Source organism: Seriola lalandi, unplaced genomic scaffold (assembly GCF_002814215.2).
Source record: "Seriola lalandi dorsalis isolate HSWRI2012SDOR001 ecotype SW California unplaced genomic scaffold, Sedor1 jcf7180002054758, whole genome shotgun sequence".
NCBI classification, from domain to species: Eukaryota; Metazoa; Chordata; class Actinopteri; order Carangiformes; family Carangidae; genus Seriola; species Seriola lalandi.
The window spans coordinates 232,430-256,944 of NW_019525311.1; the positions used below are offsets into that span (position 1 = coordinate 232,430).

The following is a 24,515-nucleotide window of genomic DNA, read 5'->3' on the forward strand; positions in this document are numbered from 1 at the left end:
CTATAGTGCCACACCACATCGCTGTCAATAGCCAACACCAACCAAGCAATGTCCATAGTGGCCATCATATGTCCCAAAACTGACGGACAACTTAACGATGGTAAGACCATCCACTTTGGTCTGAATTTAGCTTCTATTCATATACTTACTGTATGTGTGTGTGTTTGTGTGTGTACAGTATATGTTGCTATCCTAAATTGCGCTTTTATAATCTGCTGCTCTCGCTCTGTGATTTATTTGTCTTGTGTAAAAAGATTACTGAGTGCAAGGTGGTTCCTCATATTTTTTTTGTGTTTCAGGCTGCATAGTTTAGACAGATGGATATTGTTTAGAGTGCAGTGCATATACAGCTTTCTGTTGTCTTTTGGATTTCCGTGGAGAGGAAAGGGTTTCCTATAGTTATCTTTTGGTTGTGTTTCACTATAGAACGGTACTCTCCATGGTGTTTCTCTTATGTGCAGAGAGCTGCTTGAGTGCAGAATTGTTGTGCAAGAAAGCATCAGCAAGCATCTACACTTACTTCTTCTTCCAGTTCTTTTATCATGTCAGCGGGACACATGATAAGTGAATGTAGCTGCTGGCAGGATCAGGACTGTAGCCAGATTTATGCTCACACAGCTGAGATAGGATACCTCAAAATGTGCATTTTGTGACTGTATCTCAGTCAGACCAAGATGAGTCCTAAGACTGTTCAGATCTAAAAAAAAAATAACACCATGCTGCAGGATGTGTCAGGTCACATCAAGAAGAGAGGTGTAACCACTGCTTTAGATGACTAATAGTAATTTTGCTGTGGGAGTGTTGTACATTACACAAGAAAATATACATCTCAGTACAATGCAATACAGTTCAAAAGCACAGCAGACTACAACCTCCAAAATGTAATGTAATACACTGTAAAACCGATTCACACCTCACTGACACAGTATTAAACAGAAACTGGATGTATAATACTTCATACTTTGAAGTATGGCAGGGCCGTTGTATGGAATTTGATCACAGGCGTACCTAATAATCTGCTCGCACGGTGTATAAGTGGTGAATATTCAGTTTACACTCAGATCTGCGACCGCCTTGTCTCAACTTCAGCCATGAGTTATGAGCCACAAAATCAAAGCCACGTAGCTGCCTGTCAGGGTGGGCTGCACCGGGTTTAATGTGATTTAAAATCCCTGCGTCACACCCACATCTCTTCCTGATGTGTGCACATGCTTCTATGCCTGTCTTTCCTATTTTGGGTGCATTCAGAAATGAAGATCACAATCAGCAAGTGCTGAAATTAAGTTATTGTTTTCACTGTCACATGTTTTTTCTCCACTTTCTAATAATGACAACAAATCATTCAAGGACTCAAAGTTGATAGCTTTGATTGTGAGGGTTATATTTACCAACCAAGCCTTGATCATACATAAATACATGTACTTGCAGCTAACTGGTGAGTTTTTACCAGCTCTGTCAGTGTCATTCATGTGAAAAGTCCAAGGCTGAATTTCTTTCCCAGTCTGCTTTGCGCTAATACTGGTCTGGCTTTACCGAGATGGAGAGCCCCACAAGCTGCTAACGGGCTTCAGCTTGACTCTGAACTGGTGTCTCTTGTCATTAGTGACTGGCTACAGAAGGCATGATAATGTCAGCTAATTTGATGTTAACCAGTTAGTTCTGCAAATGTTACTATATTGCTAACTGGGTTACTCCCAACATTGTGGAGCATGCGATCGTTCAGATTGGATTGTTTTTTTTGCTGGCTCTCGTGCACACAGGGTAACTTTCAGTTGTGCTTCTCGTTGTATGTTTAGTTGCCGTTTTAACTAAACATCTTGCTGACAGAGAACATGAAGGGAGAGGGTGGTTGTGGCCGAAGCGGGGTCGGAGGTGTGTCTGACGAGGCGTTTGTTTCGGTCAGAGATGCTCGTTTGCAGAACCAGAACTGCTGGATAAATTGAAATGTCGACATTTTACATGAATGTCCATTTAAAATTTAATTCACAGCCCTTCCAATAATTGTTTTAACCTGAACCAAGAAGTTTAAACCCTAGTGGTTGCAGGTAATCATCAAAGTCATTAAGACTAATCCTCTTGTGACCATGAATGTCTATGTACAATGGCAATCCATCCATTTACTTTACAGATAATTATATTATAATTTATTTGCTGTAAGTGAAAATATTTTCCTCAGGACTGACATGGTGGACCAAGCGACTGCACAGACCAACAGAGCAGACACAAATCATTTATACCTATCAAACATTTCTCCCATACTTTTGACTCCGCTCCGACTTATTTGCCCACTACAGACGGAATGTCCTTCCTGTTATCTGAGGGAGATGAAGGAAGGTACATCCCCAACTATCGGAACTCCCAAACTGTCTATTAGTTTTCTGTCCTTTCCAATAAGTCTCGCGGGGGAATGGAATTTGAGGTGTCTGCACATCTCTAATGGACTCAGTGATAACAGCTACCTTGGCTGCACAGTGGCTGACGGCTTTGTTTGGATCCGTGATAAAGACAGGGCAGATACTGTGGTGTGTATTTGGCTGAGGTGATCATGTGGGTATCAATATACAGCAGCCGTACAGAGTGTATTGAGCAATTTTTCAATTTCACATTTGAAAGCAGACTGTATTATTTCTATATTGCACATTCTGTATTTTCTGAGTTGCAACACAGAAATAAAACACAGCAGTGGGTTTCTTGTAGCTGAATACTGAGCATTTGTTGGTGTTAGCGATCAGGGACCCACAAGTCTTTTCTAACACTCATGCGGTTTTCTCTATTGCCACGTCCCACATGTGAAATTAGCAAGGTTTGGCTGAGCAGTGACAGGGATGCTGGTAAATGTCATTTTGGCCAGTCATTATTTATTTGACCTCCCACAGATGACCATAAAATGAGGGAGCATCTGATGAATAATTGAAGGACAAAGGGAACAGAGATGACAGATGGAGGAGAGGTGAAGTATTTAGCCTCTGCAGGTTACACTCTGCAGGCTACCTGACTTGGGTAATCACTTCTTCTGCCAGAGAAACTCTCTTGGCAGAGTGTCCTCATAGAATTGGTCCTCAACTCAGTTCCAGGACCATTTTGTGCTTGATTAAAGGGAAAAACAGATTGCTCTCATTTAACTCTATAATATGAAATAAACTTGAAACATGAAAACCCCTTAGAAAAACAGAAATGGCAGCGTATTCATGAATTAGAATTCATTCTCAGTGAGTAAGGCAGATCTTTCTAGGGATTGGAAGATCTGTACTGAGGTATTATTATTTCTGATCCTGATGTTTCCTTTTATGAATCATACCATACAGAGATCTTTTATACCATGCACTTTTCTTTACAATTTGAGCTCAAATTTACCATAAAATAAAATATTTTGAAGAGTAGCTAATAATCTAGGACAGGAACAATACAAAAACAATACTTCATCCTTGCTCTTTCCATCTGCACACGGCACACACTCAGAAACACGGACAAAAGGACAGCAAGTAGATGATGTGAAGTGCTGCACAGCTGTCATGGCAAAAACGCGACAAAGCATGTCCTTGAGTTACTTACATTGTTGAATTCACTTAAGCCTTTTTGAGTTTAGTTAAATGATATGTCAATACCATGTTGAAAAAGTTGAATGCTGAAAATGTATTGGATAGCACTGAATAAATACACATATTCACAATAATTACAGTTATTAAACAGAAAACAAAGAAAGAAGAATTGTGTTTGGCAGTTTGTCTATACCAGTTCAAATGTTTTTGAAATATAATGGGTCTAATTTTCAGCACTTCAGTAGTACCTGGCAACTTCAAGCAGGACATAGCGTAACCTATAGTGAAAAGTGAGGGTGTGAAGGTGAGGGTGGATGGATAGGTGTACAAAGTCTATGACACGGAGGCCAAAGCATGAATCCAGTCTCCTATAACAGTAAATGCTGCTTTCCCTGAAAAATATCTTCTGATGAAACTTATTAATATGTCTATATGGTGTTTTTTTTATATAATACAAGACATATCACGAGCGATATAATCACTCAATGCCATTACTGCAGTCAATTAATGTCTCATAAAAATGGATTCAGACAGCCAGGGATTCATACGTCATGTTACTAAGGAACCAATCCTATCAACTTTTGCAGTTGCAGCAAACTTTGCATTAGCACAACCACTATCACTGTGTCAGTCGCTGCCAGTTGCGAGCTAACAAACAACATAAATAAATGGCTAACTACGCTGACCGTTCTCATACGCCAGCTAGTGACTGATTTTGGTCACAACAGACTCCTCCAAAAACTCCTGAGCCTGGGTCTGACTGAGGCTTAACTGTGGCTGAGTCTCTCCGATGTTCCTTCCTTACCATCTCGATACATACTGCTGCACCAGTCAACTGAGCACAAGTAGCGGTGGTGGGTGCGGCACAAGTCCTGATCTAGATTTCTCAGTGAGGAAGTAAGCATAGATGTGCTTTCCAGCTCATTTTCCATAAGCAGCTCCATTCACTCTACATATAGTCATTTGATCCATTGTTAACATAAACACAATGAGGTTTGTTTGGTTACATTCCATGACCATAACCAGCTGGTTTTGGTTGTCTAAACTTAACCGTGTCATAAATGGTAAGTGCATGGTATAGGTTTGCTGGAAAACATGTTTTTTGTTGCAACTTGCTGGTTGTAGTTTACATTGTGCTCGTAGATGAAACCTGGCTGCCATGATTTGGAAGTGTTTTCACTTCAAACTTGAGCAGAAACAGAGCAGCACTTCAGGAACTGCTACTCGTGGCTCGGGAATCAGCACTCAAATGATGCTTCAACAGATATTAAGCCATGAAGACAACCTTGTCAAGGCTGTTCTTATCTCTTCATAGCCTCATATTCAGTCAGTTTATTCCCCATTCTTAATGCAGTTATTCCCAAATCAGCCTATACATTTCTTTATTTTTTATTCTTTTCAAGTCTTTCACCTGCATTATCATATAAATATTAAAGTTAAATCATTCGAGCTAATGCCAGGTGACAATGTCAAATTATCCTGTGTTGGAGAAAAGTAAATAAGCTCAAAGAATGTATTCTTTTGGTGGTTTTAGTGGATAAAATAATAATTGACACAAACTACCCAAGTGGAAAAATGTCACAACAGCTCCTATGGCTACAGTGCTGAATTTACCCACATATTTTGTTTTGTAACAGAATGAGCAGATATATCACACAGGCTGTGCTGCATTGCCAGAGATACAATTTTCACTTTATCTCTGTCCTGCCACGGCCCTGATCACCTGCATTATCAAAACACTAGGGTCTTTCCTCAGGTTGCTGCCTGTAGATATGGCCATTAGTTCTGCTCCTGTGCTTACGGGAGAGAAATCCCAGGTCAGCAGAAGACAGTGAGACAGAGGAGTGAATGACATCCTATCCAATTACCTGTCACCTCTACACAGACTGGTGCAGGGACTTGAGGAGACCACATGAGACAAGCAATTACATGGAAAAAGATTCTGATCACCGCAGAGGTAGAGCACACCTCCGGCTGGCCCCCACTGTTGTCTTCATGTCTTAAAGTGATACCAACTACAGTACTGTGGCATTTTTAAGTGTAAACACATCAATTCTCAGGAAAATCCCCAAAGGGATTTTCTAACCTAAAATCAAAGTAGAATCTGAGAATAAACGAGATCTTAGAAGAAATACAATATATGCTTCATACATCAAGTATCAGGTCTCCTAAGGCTAGAACAGCCAAACACTGATTTCAGTGGGAGAGTGTCCTGTCTAGCTTTGACCATGTGCATATTCTTAGGTGTGAGACAACGGGATGTGCCACAATCTCAATGGGGACAAAAAGGAAATTACACTGGAATGAGATTTAGTATGGAGCCTGAGTACTGAAAACCCAGTGCCCTGCTGTGTTGTGCTGATATTGCATTGCACATAATTGAATACCATTTATCAACCTGTAACATTTTTTTACAGTTTTGGACATTATACCTCTCAGTCATAATAATATTTTACTCACTGATTTAATGGATTTACAACAGAGTCTGTCAGGGAAAGCAACAGGAGTAATTAGACATGTCTGCAGCAAGCTCCCAGTTTGGCCATTCTACATTCTCTGCTAATTTGAGTAGTACACTTGTGTCTAGCAGTATCATCATGTCCTCCGATATCAGCAGTTACATTTGAAAGCAAAGTGTTGTCATAACCCAGGGAAACAACAGGAAATTCAGCGAAGACGAGACAAAATTTCTGCTGAAACAAACCGAGCTCATTCACAAAACTCCGTGGATAGGTTACCTGTAATGAGTTAGTCCAAGATATTTATCACGAAGGCTTCGTAGCCCAGGAAAATGATGTTCATGTCGGCTGCTTTTAAATTATTTGTCCACCTACCTTTGCTTGTTTGTTTTCCTGACTTAACAGAAAGGGTGCCTGTGTTTTCAACAGCACCCATTTGAAACTCTCTGACAGCCCACTGCTGTGGGCAGGTTAGATATTCAGAGTAGGAGCATAAAGACAAATGTGACTCTGACAAAGACCAAGAAAAAATATGTGACACAAGAAAATAGGCAATGCAAACTTATTCTTCATCTGTACCTACGCAATCGTAGGTACAGATGAAGCTTTTCGAGCTGCCAGTGAGCAAAGTTTACACTTCATGTTATCAACACAGCGCTATGTCCTCAAACCTATGGCTTAAACTCACATTTATATTCATTTCAGTTCATATCTATACTTTACTTTAACATACAAATCTAAACATAAATGCATAAATGTGTCTTTGGATATAAGCTGATTATGTGATATACTGTAGACTTACTACTTATTTTTGTAGCCCTGTCTGCAATTTATGTTAGTGCAAAGCCAAGCAGCAAGGACTATATTAGCTTAAAAAGTAGCCTGAAAGTTCCTCTGAGCTGCAGCTCCGCACTCCTGACTGAAATAACAAAGAGCCTTCATGCATGTTGCATGTGATGCCTCAGGTTTGTAGATATTCTGTACTGAGATGCCGTTACTGTAGCACAACTTGATCAATATCACAATGTTTGGATCAGAAAAAGTTCTCTGCTATGCTACACATAGGTGTATGTTGTCTCACCATCAGTATGTTTGTGCATAATGATAATGTCAGTTTGACACTAGACCATATGAGCGCTTAGCTATGTCGCAGTTGCTGCTGCTGGAGCTGCTGAATTGCAACCTTCCATGATTGTAAATAGCATATAAACATGGATTTAAATGCCGGTTTACATTAGACTAATCATGCAGCCTGCACCAGCACAATGTTGTTTGTTTTGCACATGCTGAAGTGAAAATATTCGCAGAAAACAGAATGTGAATAAATCAGTGAGGGCAGTGAGTCCTTACGAACTCTATTGCTATTTTGTTTACTCTGCTGTGTTGTGCAATTTAAATACAGTTCGGATCCCACAGTGTGATAGCTCTCTGAAGGAATCATGCTAATACTGACTAAAGATGATTGATTGTTCACTTAGAAGTCTTCATGCTGGTATTAAAATGATCCTCTTCATGATTTACAATAGTATTGATTTGAGATAAATCAGAGCAGAGGAGCTTGTTGGTCCTGCATTTTGGTTTATACAGAATGTGAGACTATCTCTTTGAATCAGGCTACAGACTCTGGATCAGCCCTGGTCTGTGTATTTATTTGTCTGTCCATTTATCATGCATAATATCTCCACTAATCAGATTTTCATTAACGGAAGGAAATGAGTCTCATTGCTATACTTTGGCCTTTTAAAATGACATTTTTTGTCTGAAGAGCAGTGTGCATTACAGTGTTTATTTGGTTAGTTACTGATTGGCCCAAATGGGTATTGCATCACATAGCCTTGTTTTCATAATACTGCTGGCCATTCAGTGAGTGATTAGGTATTCAAGTTGGTCTGGCACTGGTGCTGGAGGGCTAAAAGCTAAATTATAACAGGGGGTACATTGGGGTCATGTTTATATTATTGCAGCCCCAAGGTATGTAATTCATTAGTATGTAATATTGAAGCTGCATATGATGCTTTACCGCAGTAGAATGTAAGCTGCAATATATATCTTAAGATACAATTATTACTAGAATGCATTCACTTATTGACCATTTATGGAAATAAATTGTTGAAATTCAAGCAGGAATGTCAAACTTACACAACCTTTTTTTTTTCATTTTTTAGCTGTAGGTGATGAGCCATTTTTTTATCACTTAATTTGCCCGTGAGGTTTCCCTCTGTGATGATTTTTAACTTCTTTGGCTCACGTTTCAAAAATTTCCCTCAAACCCTGCTACATAAACACTCGGTTAAAATGAGCTGACTCAGGCCTTCTGGAGATGGATTGACTGCCTGATGATAATCTGATGAATTTCTGCATATATGAATGTTGTAATTGAGGATGCACCTCGCTGCTCATAAATTACAACTGATGGAAGTGCGACGTGGGGGACGGCTCAGTGCATAATGAGGCTCGTGGCATAGGTATCATTTAATTAAAAAGTGTTTTGACAAAGGATGCATGTATCTGCACAGTCAAACTTAACTCGGGGAGAGAAGTTGAAGATGGATGATGAGTACACTCAGCAGATACTTGTGAAGAAAAAGCATAAAAAAAGCTCTGGCTCAGAAAAAAAACATTATAGTAAATTATCAACTGAATGTCATGTCGATAAACATGTAATTAAAATTGGAGTGCTGTTGTACTGTTCAAGTTACAGTATTGAATGCTGTTACTCCAGAACTGAATTAATTGATTTGTAACAGTACGAGCTTAATAAAGTGCAACAGACAGAGACACAGATCAATACGACCAATAAATGCTCAAAAAAAAAGCTGTCATTTCAGGAGAGTGCGAGGGTGTCTAAAATCCAGTTGCTTTAATAACTGATGCGTTAAACTGACAATATTGACAAAGCTACAATAGTGTTTAATTCATCAAAAAAACGAAATGTGTTGGTTTAAAAGTTTTAAAGATCTCACATTAACACCAACACGGGCTCATGCAGTTGGAAAATTCAGCTCCCAAAAATCCTGTATTGTTTGAATTTGACTCAGTGATGCTTTTACTAAATGTAATTAGGGGGACCAGAGAGGGAAAAGATTTAACAGTGGTGAGTCTTTTCCTGACAGAGCGTTGTTCGCTTCTGTGTAGGAGACAGTTTGCTGCTCTGCTGTTTGCTCCCTCTTTGTCTTCCTCTGTCTGGTTTAGGGGCATAGTAGAGGTTGCTTTTGTTGTGTTACTTGTTATTGTTGTACAGCTTTGCTATCATTTGTCCAACTTAAGGGTTCAGCTGAACACTGCCTTAAAAAGAGAAGACGTGTTTAGTCATGCAATACCGGCTGTGTTTAATTTCTGTCTTTTCTTGTATTGTAGTGGAGTTTGCTCAGCCTTTTGCCAATTCAGTTTTTTCTTATAGCAAGGACGTAAATGGAATAGTAAATATATCTGGGGTCCCACAGGCACTAGAGCCCCCTGGAGGTGTAAGCACAGCGACTAAGTGCGACAGGAATGAAGGAGCTGTGGGCGACTGGTTCGTCCTGAGGGCCTGACAGATGCTGATGCTGACAGATCGAGAGAGTGATTATTCAGAGCTTAGGAGATGAACTAGTGCTTGTGTTAGCTGGCTCCCCTGGCAGCAGAATCACTCCCAATCACACCTCCATAAATCACGCGCACATATCCTGGCACAGTTTGAAAACAGCAACATCGAGCAAACGTGATGAAAGAGTGGTTATCATGAAAGAGTGCCATCAGTGACTGAAGGAGCAGCGCACTCAGTCGAGAGAGCAGGAAGGACATGTGCTGGGTTGACACAGAGGGTCTTTAAGCTCAGCTGTGAATTGCTGCTCATATCTTATATTTGTGGGAGCTTTCATGTCTATTTTAAGATGTAACCCATAAAAGATTTGTTTGGTCTTTTCAGCTGTGATTTAAATGAAAATGTCTCTTTAAGTGCATACGCAGCAGTAATGTTGGAACTGGGTGTATGATTTACACATTTTCAAATTAGAGTTGACTGACTATCTACCGTCTAATTAGTCTAATTAAAATGTATTTGTATATATAGATATTTTCACAGCTTTGTGATGTGAGTGATCTCCTCAGATAACATGGTGTCTCTCTAGTTCAAAGCGCATCAAGTAGCTTTGAGGTTGTAAACAAATAACCCGCCAGTTCACATCATCTTAAGCCAGAGCTCAAACTATCAGTTGAAAACTGAAGTAATATCACATTAGTTCAGTTTAATACAACGTGCCGCAGCCTAAATATGTGTTCAGAAATACAAGATAGTTAATGAAGAACTGCAGGATAGTCAGTGTCACCTACTATAATGAGAATGTGTAGAAGTGCAGAGGATCCATCTTCATCTAAAATTGCATATTGCCTGGCGAAGGTCCACTGTTCCATAAAACTGAAATAAGTTAAATAAGCGAAGTCAGACAGATCGTTGTCAAAATGTTTCATGCCCAAGGACCACTGCTCCAGTTTGGGCATGCACCTCTGTTTTCTATCTTTGTTTGGTCTCATGTTTAATGCAGCCGCTTTGAAGGTAGCCGATCAAAAATAACCGGCTAGGAAGGTTATTGTAACCTCACATTGTTTGACTTCAATGGCCAATGACTTTACCTCTTAGTAAAAGTATATCCTACAAATAAATAAATAAGAGAAACAGAAAGCAGAAAAAAAAAAAAATCCAACCAACAATGGCTCCTCCCCGACCCTGAGAATCTTTCATTGTGTCTCCAGTCAAGTTGATGCCTGGTTATTATCATTATGTGCAGTTGTCCTTGGTGTTAATAATGGCATCAGCCAATAAAAAGGAATATAACATGAGTGTACAGCCACACCAACAACCAACATACAGTTCAAGTCATACGAAGGTCATGTTTGGTATCATCTGAAAAGCAATTGGAGAAAAAAGACTTTGCTGTCTACACTAAACATGTATGTCTTGTGAGAAAGTGTGACTGTGGACCTGGGGGAATAAAAATCACATAGTCAACAGAGCACTATGTACATAGCTAAACGAGCACCTGGCTGAATCGACACACGGACCGGAATCAACACAAAATGAAGATTAGTAATGTAAAGTAGCTTCTGTTTACTGTGTTCTATTGGCATTATATTAAATTGTATTTCTGTTTTTCACTTTCCACTCTGTATAACCACAGTAGTAGCCATAGAGAGAGTGAGATTAGAATTCAGACTGGAGAGTACAGTAGTAAATATAGCACCAGACACTTTTCACTGGATCCTTATGTAATACAATTATGTAGGTCCGAGCTGATCAGGCAAACTTTTAATTAGTGTATCAGATTTTCTGATGTAACCAGAACAGAAAATGAAACTGCAACATCATCCTCCAAAATAAACTCAGAGAAGCTTCTGTTGTCGTCTGTCTCCCTCTTATGCTCTAAAACTCATGTTTGTATTGAAGCCGCTCTGCTGCTCTGCCCCTCCTCTCCTTTGTCTGCAGAGTTACTGCTGCTGGATGCACTAACTATTTGAAGCATTTGGATTTTTCTAGAATTTAACTTCTTTTTTTCTGAGCTTTGGAGGCACACCTATGTTTTTTTTTTTTTTAAACTTTGTTATTCATGCAAAGCGATTGAACAGCAGTCCACAGCTGGCTGCCTCGCGGTTGCCTCAGCCATAGCTGTGGGACCGAACCTAACGTAGTTCGGTGGGGAGGGAGACAGACCAGAGGGAGATGACGGCGGCGCATCCTGCTCCACTGGGCCAATCACAACCACACAGCTACATCTATCTCTCTCGCTCTCTTTCTTCGCCTCTCATTGATGTATTTTTTTTTTTTTTTTTATTCTTCTCAATGAGCCATTGGCCCAATTTGTGTAGTGGCCCACCAACAAAAGTCCTGGTAATAACCCAAATGTGTTTCACGCTATGTCAGACAAAGACATTCATGTTCTTGATATTGTGCCTCCGTATGTGTATTTGCACTTCCTGTCTGTTCCAGCCAAATGGACAAATCATGTCATCTTCTTTCCAGAGTAAAAAATGTAAATTCCTTACCTTTGAGCTTTGTCATCAATAGCACATATTCAGTCAGCAGCGTTGTACCTGCGCAAAAACAAAAGGAAGCGCATAAGACAAAAAGATCACATGAATGAATGATAATGATGTTAGTAACACTGAAAGTCCCTATTAACATCGCAAAGCCAAGATGAATAAACTCAATGATGTGCTTCGATGAACTGTGAAACAATTCAGCAGTTTGAAATATGCCCCCTTAAGCAGAAAGCAACAGCTTCAAAGTAGCATTGTCGTATCAAAGACTGTCCAGGGAATAAAGTGTTAACAACTGATTTCTCTGGCACGAAAGGCATAAAACATTTGCAGCGACTTGTCATTCGAAAGCAATTTAGGAAGCAGTAGGATCTCATTATTACATCAATTTAATTCCAATTAGAAGAAATGAATCAAATTATCCCTTTCATAGCATGTGGCAAAGGAGCTGATGAGAAGCAAACGTGACCGATGTAGATAACCATATCATATCAGCAAATTGATTTCATTTTTTTTTCCTATTCTGATTTATGTCTTCTTCTTTTGAAAATGAAAAGGTCAAAAACTAAATTAAGAGGCCATATATAAGTTTTTGTATTGGGTCTTCTGAATCACAAATTAATGAGAATTTTGTTAAAATTGCAAAGTAATTAGCCTTTTTGAATAGTATGAATCTACAAATTCTCCAGGTATTAAAACCGCGTGCATCACTAGATCACGGCACATTGCGGTATCGATTTCAGAGCATATTAAATCAAGAAACTACACCTAGAGTCTAACGCAAGTATTTAGCAAAATGTGCATTATTATTCAACAGGTGCCTCATCCATAATCAATGAGAAAAATCCTCTTCATAAAAGAATTACAGCAATCAAAGAAGCAGTGCAGCAGGGGGTTGTCTATGCATGACAACCAGCTATCTGTGAAGCTGCAGTTTCCAAGTCCTTATTCATCAGTCCCAAAACCTCAGCCTCGAGTTAACAAAGCTGCGATAAGCAACACTGTGCTCATGTTGTCAGTGTTGGGATCGACAGCTCTACCTTAATTGTATTTTAATGGTGTTTGTGCTTCGTATACATGTCGATTGTAAAAAAACATTCAATTTTTCTTTCCGGTTTGATTAAGATCCATCCAAATCTTAAATATCTAGCTACAGCTAAACTCAAAATGTAGCTTTTTTATTTTTCATTTTTGAGAACTAAACCCTCGACATGTGTGGGCTTGAAGGTGGCTGTGAAAAGTTTGTACTCCCCCCCCCCCCCCCCCCCCCCCCGTCTTAACAGAAATGGAAGCTGAGGTCAGCTCAAATTCATGTAAGTAGTACATTTTGAAGCAGATGCAAGTTTTCACAGCGGGAAAAAGATATCAGCAATTTTTGTTGCCTCTCTGACCACAGAGTACTGCTACTTTTCTGTGTTTGTGAGAAATGGAAAATTACTTTTAGCTGCTATGCTTTTGTCACACGTACTTTGATGTTACCGAGTAGTGACAGTAAAGTGCGGCCCTGCCTCATGCTGCGGATATCAACCACATCATCACTCAGGCACGATGGTGAATACCTAAAAATGAAGTTGCCGCTCTCTTTCATAACTTAACTGCTTGTGAAATTTATTGGATTCAGCATTTTCATGGGGAAGGAAAACAGGATTTTGCACCTTTTTTTGAGTGGAGCTCTACTTGGCCGGTTAGTTAGTTTTAGCTGCATTACACTGAAGTGTGGCCCCAAGTTTCAAATGTCAATATAACTGAACATAATGTGTGTTTGTCGACAGTATCTGTGTTTCTGTGCTTGACATATAAAATGTAACTGGAGCAGACATTAGAGTTATATTTCAGAAAACTTGGCAATTTATTTATGAGGTAAATGTATTTTTGAGGCAGCTGTGTGAGAGGGGATTAGATCTTCAACTTGACTGTTAACTCAACACTTACCCCGTTTTTAAACTTCTCTCTATGCAAACAGACCCATCCGGCTTCGACTGAATCAACTGTCAGGCCTTGTGCGATATGAAACATAATTAAGCATATGTTTACCAGTTAACCTTTTTGAAGTGTGTTGTTAGAAGTTCATAAAGTTATCAACATACAAGAGCAAAATTGTGTTTTTGCCCTGTACGCAGGGAATTACTCCATAAAGTGCAGCTTGGTGTTAGTATAAGTCGCTTCTGTTCTACAGACAGAGAGTTCCTACTTCCAGATGAAATTCTTTTGAAGACAGGCCCTGATTGTATTCATAAATTATTCCAGCCAACATTGTTAACTGCACATTAAGATAACTGAAATCCACAGTGCGCTTTGAGCAAGGAGTCACGCCACAGCAAAATGCCTTTCATGTCATTGGTTGGTTTGGGTGATTTTTAATGAAAATCATCGTCTTTGTTCAGAAGATCTATTAAAACTGTCCATATGCAGTGTCTCATCTGTGCAGAGCGGATGCTTTCACTGTTGAAGAGGTGGCTTTATTGAGATAAAATTAATAAGAGTTTTTTGAATTAAAAACCAAATATTGCTCTGAAGTCGGATTTAAAGAATTCAATACCTGATCCATCTGCTGGCCATGCCTAACATAACTCAAGATATTGATCAGTTTAGGATCAAGAACCTAATTGAATTTAGTCCTTTGTAACCAAGAAACTAACCTTGTGTTTTTTTATATTGATGTCAGCCAGTGGTTTGATTACTTTGGTTTCTTTGTTCCTTTCTTCCTCAGTTCATGAATAAAGCAATCACGGAGGTTAAGTGAATGGCCCTGAATTGTGCTTGATTGCAAGCTGCCAGATAGCTGCAATTTAAATCATCATTTTTTTCTAAAGCTGCAGTTTTTAATGAAATTGTCCTCTCCATGTGTCTTTTCTTGGTTGCAGGTCAGTGGGGTCAGTGTATCGGGGATGAGTGTGGTTCTGGTGGGATTCAGACAAGGACAATATGGTGTGTCCACAGAGATGGCTGGACTAGCCACCACTCCCACTGCCAGCACACGGAGAAGCCAGAAAGCCAGCGGCACTGCTTTAAGGTCTGTGACTGGCACCAGGACCTCTTTGAGTGGGAGGTATCTGACTGGGGGGGCTGTGTTCTTGTCCCTTTCTTTTCCAATGAGCTCAAGCTGAGGACAGCTGAATGCATTACAGCACAGCATGGCATCCAGAGGCGCCAAGTCCACTGTGTACGCACTTCAAACCGTACCACAGTCACCTCGAGGATATGTGAATTCTTTTCTCAGAAACCGCCTGTGGAACAGGCTTGTCTTGTCCCCTGCCCCCAGGACTGTGTGGTGTCAGACTTCACCTCCTGGTCAAGTTGCAGCAAAACCTGCGGTGCTGGCCTGCAGCACCGGACTCGACATGTCCTGGCCACACCAATGTATGGAGGGGCAAACTGCCCCAACTTGACTGAGACTAGGACTTGTTCTAGCCCTATCAACTGCCCTGCTGGGGAGGGCGAGTACCAGTACAGCCTTAAAGTAGGGGCCTGGAGCGAGTGCAGACTGCCCCATCACAAAGATGCTGTGTTAAGCGGAAGGACCACAGTGGACTTCAGCAGCAGCTCAATTGAGAACAACACAGTCATGTTGCACACGTTGGCTTCTCACCGCCACTCCCATCACAACCACCACTACCACCATGCTCATGTGCACAACAAATACCCCATGTCCTGGGAACTGGAGGTGGGATACCAGACACGACAGGTCCGCTGCACACGGGGTGATGGCAAGAACGCTATGCTGAGGTATGCCATTCACAAGCACTGCAGGGCGCCGCACCTTTCATACAAAGCTACAAAGAATACATGGGAAATAAACACAGTGAAAAATAGGGTATTTCTTAAGGTCCAAGATAAGTCTAAGATTATAATGAAAGGAAGGTGGCTGTGGGAGATGAGCGGGTTTGCAGTCGGTCTTTTCCCCAGACCGACTGCAAACCCGATGACAGGATTTATCTTCCATTAAGTTCTTTTTCTACTGATGTAGCGAATGAGGTGAACAGTAAAAATGCTGTGTAGCTGAACGTGGGTGTTTGTCAGGTGAAATAGTCCTAATGGAGTTGATTGTTTTTATGGTCCTTCCACACTCAAATTGTTTCATAACATGCAAGGGACATGATCAATGGTCACTCCCCCTCATGATCACAGTGGGACAGTTTTTTCATGCGGAGCTGTATTCAGTGAACGACAATGGTTTTTATTGACAGCGGTTATTTATTCAATTATAGCTAAATTATGTGAGAGCTGGTGTTTCACTAGCACACTGGCATGGTGGTGAGCCACTATTGTGTTAAATGTCAAGTGCTGCTGTCCCCCCAGTCCCTGCTGTTTGAGCTAACCCTGGTATTTGGATTTGATAAGAATGGATTTCTCTGCACATTCTCACACACAAAGCAAGCACACACACACACACACACACACACACACACACACACACACGCTCACACACACGCTCACACCTACACATACAGTCATAAACAACATTCCATCTTGTGCTTTCTCCACAAGGGGAGAGAAAATCATTGCAAGTGTATATTATATTGACTAAGTGCCACTATGCCATCTACTTGGTGTAAAGTGACACTATTAGCTGACTGTTAAAATCAATCAGTGACTGCTATTCATGGAAGCCACTGTAACAGAAACCACCTATCAATAATATCCTGGCGGAATGAAGCATTTTCATCGTTCGACGTTGCTTTCATATTTGTTGTCATGAGCAATTCATCGGAAATATGTTCAGCTAGATGAAAGCTAAGCATCGGTAGCTTTTGGGATTTTAACTCGTGTACAGTATTGAATTGAGTGTCGTGCCAGGTTTTACATGATGAGCTTTGTGTGTCCCATGCTGTTTGAGCTGGAGAAGCTTAAAACTGGGTATCTTGATGTGCGTTTGATATTTGCATGTTATTATCCTCTTCTAGGCAGGTTCACTGGCTTTATGGCCCGAGTGTGAAGGGACCATTTACTGTACAGTGCCTGATTAGCATGGTATTTACTAAGAAGTGGGATTGGAGCTTTTGAATATGGATTTCCCACCTGAGTTCTGACTCATTTTGCCTTTCTAATTACAGCCTAATTACAAAGTAAAATTCTACAATGAGCATTGTACTCACATCTTAATAACCTAACCAATTACATTGTCCAAATTAAACAATGGAAGCTCTAATTACATGACTAGTGTGCTCGTTTCATATTTTAAAATGAGAATATCAGCTCTTAGTGCCATTTCTATAAAAGGTTAACTTTATGTCCTGAGACCTTTACCATTAGGATGAATAATACAGTAGCTTTGAATGTCGTCAAGCAGGAGTTCGTCAGGAAAGCAAGATATCCATGAGTAGCTAGTCCAAGCAGATAGTATTTCCTACAATAGATGCCGTTTTTACTTGATATACACCTGTCCACCAATCTGTTTAAATCCCAACTACACTTAACATCTGTCAGTCTTCTGCTGCGCACGCTCTCTATGTGGCATCTCTATTGAAGGGGTTAAAAATGTTACGTTGGGGAATAAAGTTTCGTCAGTGTGTCACAATTGTAGCATTTTCTTCTCAATCTGCAGTCTCTGTACCAAGGACAGCTCCCCCCTGACCTTCCAGGCATGTGTGATGCCCAAAGACTGTCAGACGTCCGATTGGTCATCGTGGAGCCCATGCTCTAAAACCTGCCGGTCCACCGACCTGTCTCCTGGTTACCGTCTCCGGTCACGGATCATGACGCAGATCCCAGTTGGTGGGGGGAAACGATGTCCTGCCCTTGAGGAAAAAGAAGCTTGCAACATCATAGGAGATTTACTTCCAAACTGCCCCAGGTAGTTCTTTAACAGTGATGGTTCTGATCTTATTTTCAGCCAACAATCCTCCAAAACAAAAGCTCTGTTAATATGTAATCACCTGATGCAAATGTTTATGCAAAACATGTTAAAATCTAAATCCAAATGATGATTGAATAATAATTAATCTTGCTTCTCTGAGCTTTTTCACCTGAATAATTATGAGAAGAAGCCTAGAGGCTGCAAATATTCATGATTCTACCGCTGAATTACTTTGTGCATATTTTTGGGCATTTCCTCAATTATCTTGTGACACCTACAATAACCTTGTGCTATTGAGAGATCCTGACCCAGTGGACATGACATGGATGGCAAACATGTTTGACAGAGCCTCATTGTTTTAGGGTTGTTTGAGTTAAGATAGGCTTTAGCTAATATTACATGCGGTAAACAAAGTAGTCAATAGAGAATTATTTTCCCTGCTGGTTGATTTTGTTTTATTTGCTAAATCTTCATGGAGTGCCTGAGAGCAGAGGATTTACATGATTAGGGAAAACTCATTACGGAAATTAAGCATTTGATAGATTACTACAGGCTGTTGTTCTGGTAAACTCCTCAAATATTATTGCTTTCTGCACCACTACATTTTTCATAGTTGAAACCAAACATTTGTTTAGAAGTTTTGAAATTAAAATAATCATGCCTCTCTCCTTTCAACATGCTGTGAGAGAGGCTCTTGCTCTCGCTAATCTGTCTTTTTCTTTGTGAGACTTTTTTTTTTTTTTTGAAACAGCTGGCAATGCTGTGTGTATAATAATATTCTAACCTTTTTTAAATACAATCATTTATCAGTTTGTTTCTGAATGGATGGCAGCTTTCTTTCTGAAGATACATGAGTTTGCATGTCTTTGTGCTCTGTAAGGTATCTCTGGAGGATCACTGACTGGGGCGAATGTCGCATCCTCCCTTTACTGAGCCAGCAGGACCGGCGGCTGGCTAACATCAGTATACTGTGTGGAGAGGGCATCCAGACCAGGAAGACCTACTGTGTTCAAGTCCCTGATGTCTCAGCACCACATCACAGGAAAGAAGGTAAGAAAAAAACTTCTTCATCATAGTTGACCCAGGGCTTGCTGGAAACCCACGGTGACTCAAGGGATACACAATAAATAAATTCCGAATAAACTCAGTGGTGTGTTTTGCTATAAGCTATGAGCATAAATCATTAATGTGAAAGTTACTAGCACAGTGTTCTGGTTATTTTGGTTACGTGGGTATTAAAAAAAAAAAAAAAAAAAAATCAAGCTAAAACCTTGTTTTTAGTGCAGAGGACAATAGGGATTATCGTCTTATTCGAACTGTTTTCTTGAGCTACAGTATGGTGGAGCCAAGGTTTTATTCAACAACAGGGACCCATAACCCCACATGTGAAATAGATCATTTTATCTCTAAAGGTGTAATGTTTTTCATTTCAAGGACTTTTTGTTAGTATTATTTTCAGTTGTAGAATTTGCTAAGTCAGATTCATATAAAATGTACATTTCTTCCATCTGGGAAGCTGACAAACCACAGAGCAGCAAGGAACTACATAGGCAGCAGTTTTAAACAATTTGCCTGTATTTCAATACACAGGTGTGGTGTGCTTAGGTAACAAAACAGAAAGTTTATCCATGTTGGAGTTGAAAAGAGGCTGTCCAAATCCTCTCTAAACTTTAGCTCTAGACTGACATTCCTACCTCCATAGATGGACTGCTCGGTAAAACTAAAGGAAACACACCTCTTCATGGAACACACAAATCACAAATCCTGTGAAACTTAACAAGACTTAAGATCTATAGCCATGCCAGCAGCCTTGTGAGGCAATAAAGTTCACAATAGGAAATTATCGAAGCCCAAACTTTTCCGGATGAGCACAGTAGCTTCGCCGCTCTTGATGTGTGTGTTTGCGTCGGTGACCAAGAGAAATTGTGAATGACCTGCTCAGGTTTCAAAGGGATAGAACAATAGAATAAACCAAAACTAGTTGTTATTGAATGATGATTATGTATTGTAAAGAAGTGGAATAGTGGGTACAGCTGTGGCTCAGCAGGTAAAGCCGGTTGTCCACCAATCACTGGGTTATAGGTTCAATCCCCAGCTCCTCCTGTCCAAATGTCAGTTGTTGAGCAAGACACTGAATGATGGACCAGTGCCTTGGTGCCAGTTACTGTGTGTGTGTGTGTTTGTGTGAATGAAAGACAAGTTGTAAAACCTGTGGATAAAGGTAATCTATCAATGTAGCCATAACCATCATTCTACTTCTAATATGGAAGATTTTTTTTTTTTTTCAAATTCTTTTTTTCTTTTCAGGTAACAGGAACATTTGGAATCTGTGTGAAAACACCCATTTGTGTTCGCACTGTAGAAGAAAAACCACTGTGACCGCTAATACTACTTCTAGGCAAGGCCATTACTGTCTGTCCACCATGTATGTGCTCCCAGTCAAAGCATATGCACACATTAACATATTCATCAGGAGAAAGGGACAGACAGCTCCCTAGTGGGCTTTGGTAATCAGGAACTAGCTTGGCACAATAGTCCTAGTTTATACATTCTTATAATCGTCATTAAAAACTCCACAGTGCAGATACAGTGGCTGATAATTCTTAACCTCTGCCGCTGTTGTTACACAAGGATGATCTCAGAATGCACACAAAGACTGGTGTTATTACAGCCAAAGTTTAAAAGAGTATTTTCATTAGTGTTTTCAGGCTTACCTCCTAATGTTAGTGCGGATATTGAGCCAGCTAAATCACTTTAATGTGGGGGTGGTCACAGTAACATCTAGGATGGCATTATATTGTACAAGCAACTGTGTAATTGTGCTTGGCCTGGGTTGTAAGAGAGAATGGGTATTTTCAAAAAAAAAAAAAAAAATGTAGTAAAAATAAAAAATTATAAAATGGTTTTATAAGGTTGATAAATATGGCTGATGCAGACTTGTAGTGCTGTAACACAAAGTATATCAAAAAGGCCGTATCTGCTATAGTATTAAAGGGGGTGAATTAGTTTACTTTGAACACAGAGGGAAACCTGATCATCTGTCCTAAAGGGAATTATACTTATGTTACTATGCATTGTGCTGGTGTCATGCAGATTGTTTTTCACTGTAATAAAATGCACACAGGTGCCATAGCAGCATAACACAGTTAGTTAGTTGATGTAAAGACTGTAGTTTATCAAAAAGGGATAGAAGCTCCTCTTGTGTTTGTGGTTTTTGTCTTAAAGGCAGAGCGAACAGCCAGTCTAATGCCTCCAGAGACGTGAGGAGATCACAGGTGCTGGGATACAGGTGGGCGACACAGCAGGGAAAGTTTATTTGAACTTTGGTAATTGATCTGCTGTGTATTTATTGTGCATTGTTTAGTGACATATGCTCTAAGTTATTAGATGTTGAACTTTAATAGTCTTTCTGCTACAGGCTTACACATGTCTATAGCAGCGGGTATCCAGAACTGTTCAACCAAAAACAAGTATTGAATGATTGATTTGAATGAAAAAAAAAATCAAAATTTATAATGTTTTATGTAGGTAACAATATTGTATTCATGCTTGTGTTTACAATCAAACATATTGTATTGCATGTCTCAAAAAAATGTCAAATGACATTCAGCCCTGTGTAGGGAAGACTGGGGACGGTTGCAACACTTTTTGCTTTTCTCTCAGCTACTCAGAGACTATTTGGACCAGACCAACCGAGCATGGCTTACGTTTTACGAGAGTTTTAGCTCACTTCATATGTCAGTTTTACGGCATACTGCATAACGTCTCCATAGAAACGGCCATGCTTGGCTGGTGCTAGCAGTACAGACGGTACGGACGCATCTACTACTGCTGAAGCCAGTTTTTTCGAGCATTTGAAGCAGTTTTATGAACAAACGAGTGAAGACTCAGACGAATTATATTTATATACGGATTTTAAATGTAACTCGCGTCTGTGATTCTTCATTGGCATACAATAATTCATTTAGTTTGGGAGTGGCAATGAATTGGGGCTGGTGATGCATGGGTAGAATGAAGTTCTATTGAAAAAGAATATCAGCCTTTATTTATTAAAAAAGAAATGGAAAAAATGAACGTGAACTAGTTCATTTTTGGAACTGTGAATTTTGTTCAAAATTTTAAAAAATGAACTATAAACGTGAACTAGTTCATTTTCATCTTCATGAACTGAACTTTGAGCTAGTTCTTTTTAAGTGTGAACTGGCACAGCACTGATTAGCTGCATATTTTGTCTATTTTAAACTAAAAATGTTGAAATGTGGTCTGTTGTGATTTGGCTGCTTAGCTTGGGGACAGTTACAATTACTTGTTGCAACCGCCTCCCACCCTATCAGCCCTGACAGAACAACATGTGCTAGCTGGACACAATGAGCTTTTTACAGTGTGAACGTTTGACCAATCCCTCTTAACATTTGCCATTCGCCCAAAGTCTGAGAATGAGTTTCCCAAGTTTGAATTTTGTTATGTGCCACACTTTCTTCTTTCTGCTCAGGGGTGGAGGCACTGTTCACTCAGCATGCTACACAGCCTTTTTCCTACTGTCAGAAGCATGTAACTCACTTCCTGTGTAGTGGAAGTTTTTCTTTGGAAAGGTAGACATTAGAACTTAAGAATAAAGGAGAAAACCTAAAAACTGTCAAAAGCTTGCTCCAGGTTGAATCACAAATGTTGTATCACTCAGTGCAGGAGAGCAGCGCCAAAGATATGTACTCAAAACTTTAAAGGAGTTTGCATCATAAGCCGTTTGAACAACTCAGGATCCAGGATTTACGTGATGCAAAAGTTAATTGCTTATTGCAAATTCATTAATACAGATTAGATGAAAGAGCAAAAAGTTATATTTGCCAGAATCACCAAGGTAACCATTGTTATTGATGTACTCCAAGCAGTTAAAAAAATGATACTCTTTAACAAAATTTCAATTAGGCTTATAAAATCACTACATCACTAAACATAAAAAACACATGCATACCAAGTATTTCATTTATCTTTTTAATTAAGCACAGTGGGTAGTTTTTAATGGCTTTCAGCTACAAGATCCCCTTCTTCAAATCACACTTTTTCCTGTCTAATAATCCTGCCTCCGTCCATTTTTTTTTTTTTTTTTCTTTGTCATACTGTCTACTTGATGATCCTGGGTGGCTTCATTTCATAGCTGAGGTGTTTTGGCAGTTGCTGTGGGTTGCCCTTTTAACTCTCCAGATGTGTGCAGAGACATGATAGAAGATCAGAGGTGTATTTGGACAGTGAATATTCTAGCTGAGTATAGAATATCAATGAAGGCAGCTCTTTGAACCAGTCAATGTGAGGATAAAAGATCAATTTGTCAGCTGTAATATGTGTCTTGACGTGACCCACTCAGCTTTCGCTAATGTAAACAGATGTGACTGTATGTGCGCAGTTTGGAGAGCTTCTTGGTTTAGTAATGTGGAAAACGATTTTCTCCTGTCAGACGTCCACTGCAGGAATGCCATTGATAAACACAAGAAATCACAATCCAGGCAGCAAAGATCTCCACCAGGCATCTTATCAGTGTGTTTAAGCAAACATCTCATTTTTGCAAAGGAGATCAAACACCATTTATATTACTTCTGGTAAAAAGACAAAAAGCACAATGGACATTTAGTGAATTTCTCTTTGGGCTCTCATTTAAATGGAAATTTGCGTCTCAATGATGTGCGGAGGTGCATCCAAATGGAATATTAGAATGAACAAATCCCTGTGTTGTGGACAGGCAAAAAAAAAGACCCTCTTATTCTGTGTGAGAGACTAATGTCAAAGCCCATTACAGGTGGCAGAGCTCTCTGTGATCTACAAATGATGCCAGCCATGCTTAACAGTGAATTGGTTGCACCGTGTCTTGCCTTAATATCTCCTTTTTCAGCTCCTGTTTACTCCCTTAGCTGGCCGCTGCCCTCCATTTAATATTCTCCTGAGCCAAGCATGAGATGAAAAGAACAATTTTTCCTCTGTTCTTTCTATTTTCTCCTTTCTATTTTACTGCAGAAAAAGCTTTGCTAAAGCCACCCTGCTTTTCATCACAGTGTACAAGATCTGCAGCCATGGCGTTTACTTATATACTGTATATGCTACTGTCTTCACAATCAGAACTAAATGACATCCATACTTTTCAGTCAGATGACAGTGATTCTTCTTCATCTTCCTCACTCTCCTCACAACATCTGGCACATACATCTATTTGGATTCCAAGTCAAAAGATACATATTACTTGACAGCAATCTCACAAACATACGCACACACACTCTCTCCACTGCTGCCTGTTTGTGTCTGAGCTTGTCTTTAACATGGTTTATCCTTGCCTGCGTTCTTTTTGTTTGCTCAGTATCCAGGCCTGTGAATGCCAGACTGTGTGCTGGTGAAGAGCCCCCATCAGCTGTCCAGAACTGCTCCATCCCCTGCCAGAACCACTGCGTGCTCTCCCATTGGTCAACCTGGGGTGCCTGCCTGCATGACAACTGCAGAGAACCACAGGGGAAGAAAGGTACGGTGGAGTAAAAAGATTAATAATTAAAGTAAAGTTTAGTGTTCTGTCGTTGTAGACAGTTGTCATTATGTCATGATGTATAGAACATGTTTTCCAAAGATATTATTCTACTCATGATATAGATGGTCTAATGTTTTCACCTCCCAGCAACAACGTCTGGTAGTAAATAATGACTAAAGAATATAGGAAAAAAGGCTGTGACA

At 39.9% G+C, this 24,515-nt stretch overlaps 1 protein-coding gene across 1 annotated transcript in view; it reads left to right on the forward strand.

Annotated features, from left to right (window-relative positions):
- Positions 1-24,515, forward strand: part of thsd7ba (thrombospondin, type I, domain containing 7Ba) — a 123,175-nt gene that overhangs the window by 16,107 nt on the left and 82,553 nt on the right. The window contains exons 2-5 of the mRNA XM_023424902.2: positions 14,875-15,736; positions 17,556-17,804; positions 18,688-18,857; positions 24,151-24,309. Of these exons, the coding sequence (XP_023280670.1) occupies positions 14,875-15,736; positions 17,556-17,804; positions 18,688-18,857; positions 24,151-24,309 (1,440 nt within the window). The remainder of the gene's footprint in view (positions 1-14,874; positions 15,737-17,555; positions 17,805-18,687; positions 18,858-24,150; positions 24,310-24,515) is intronic.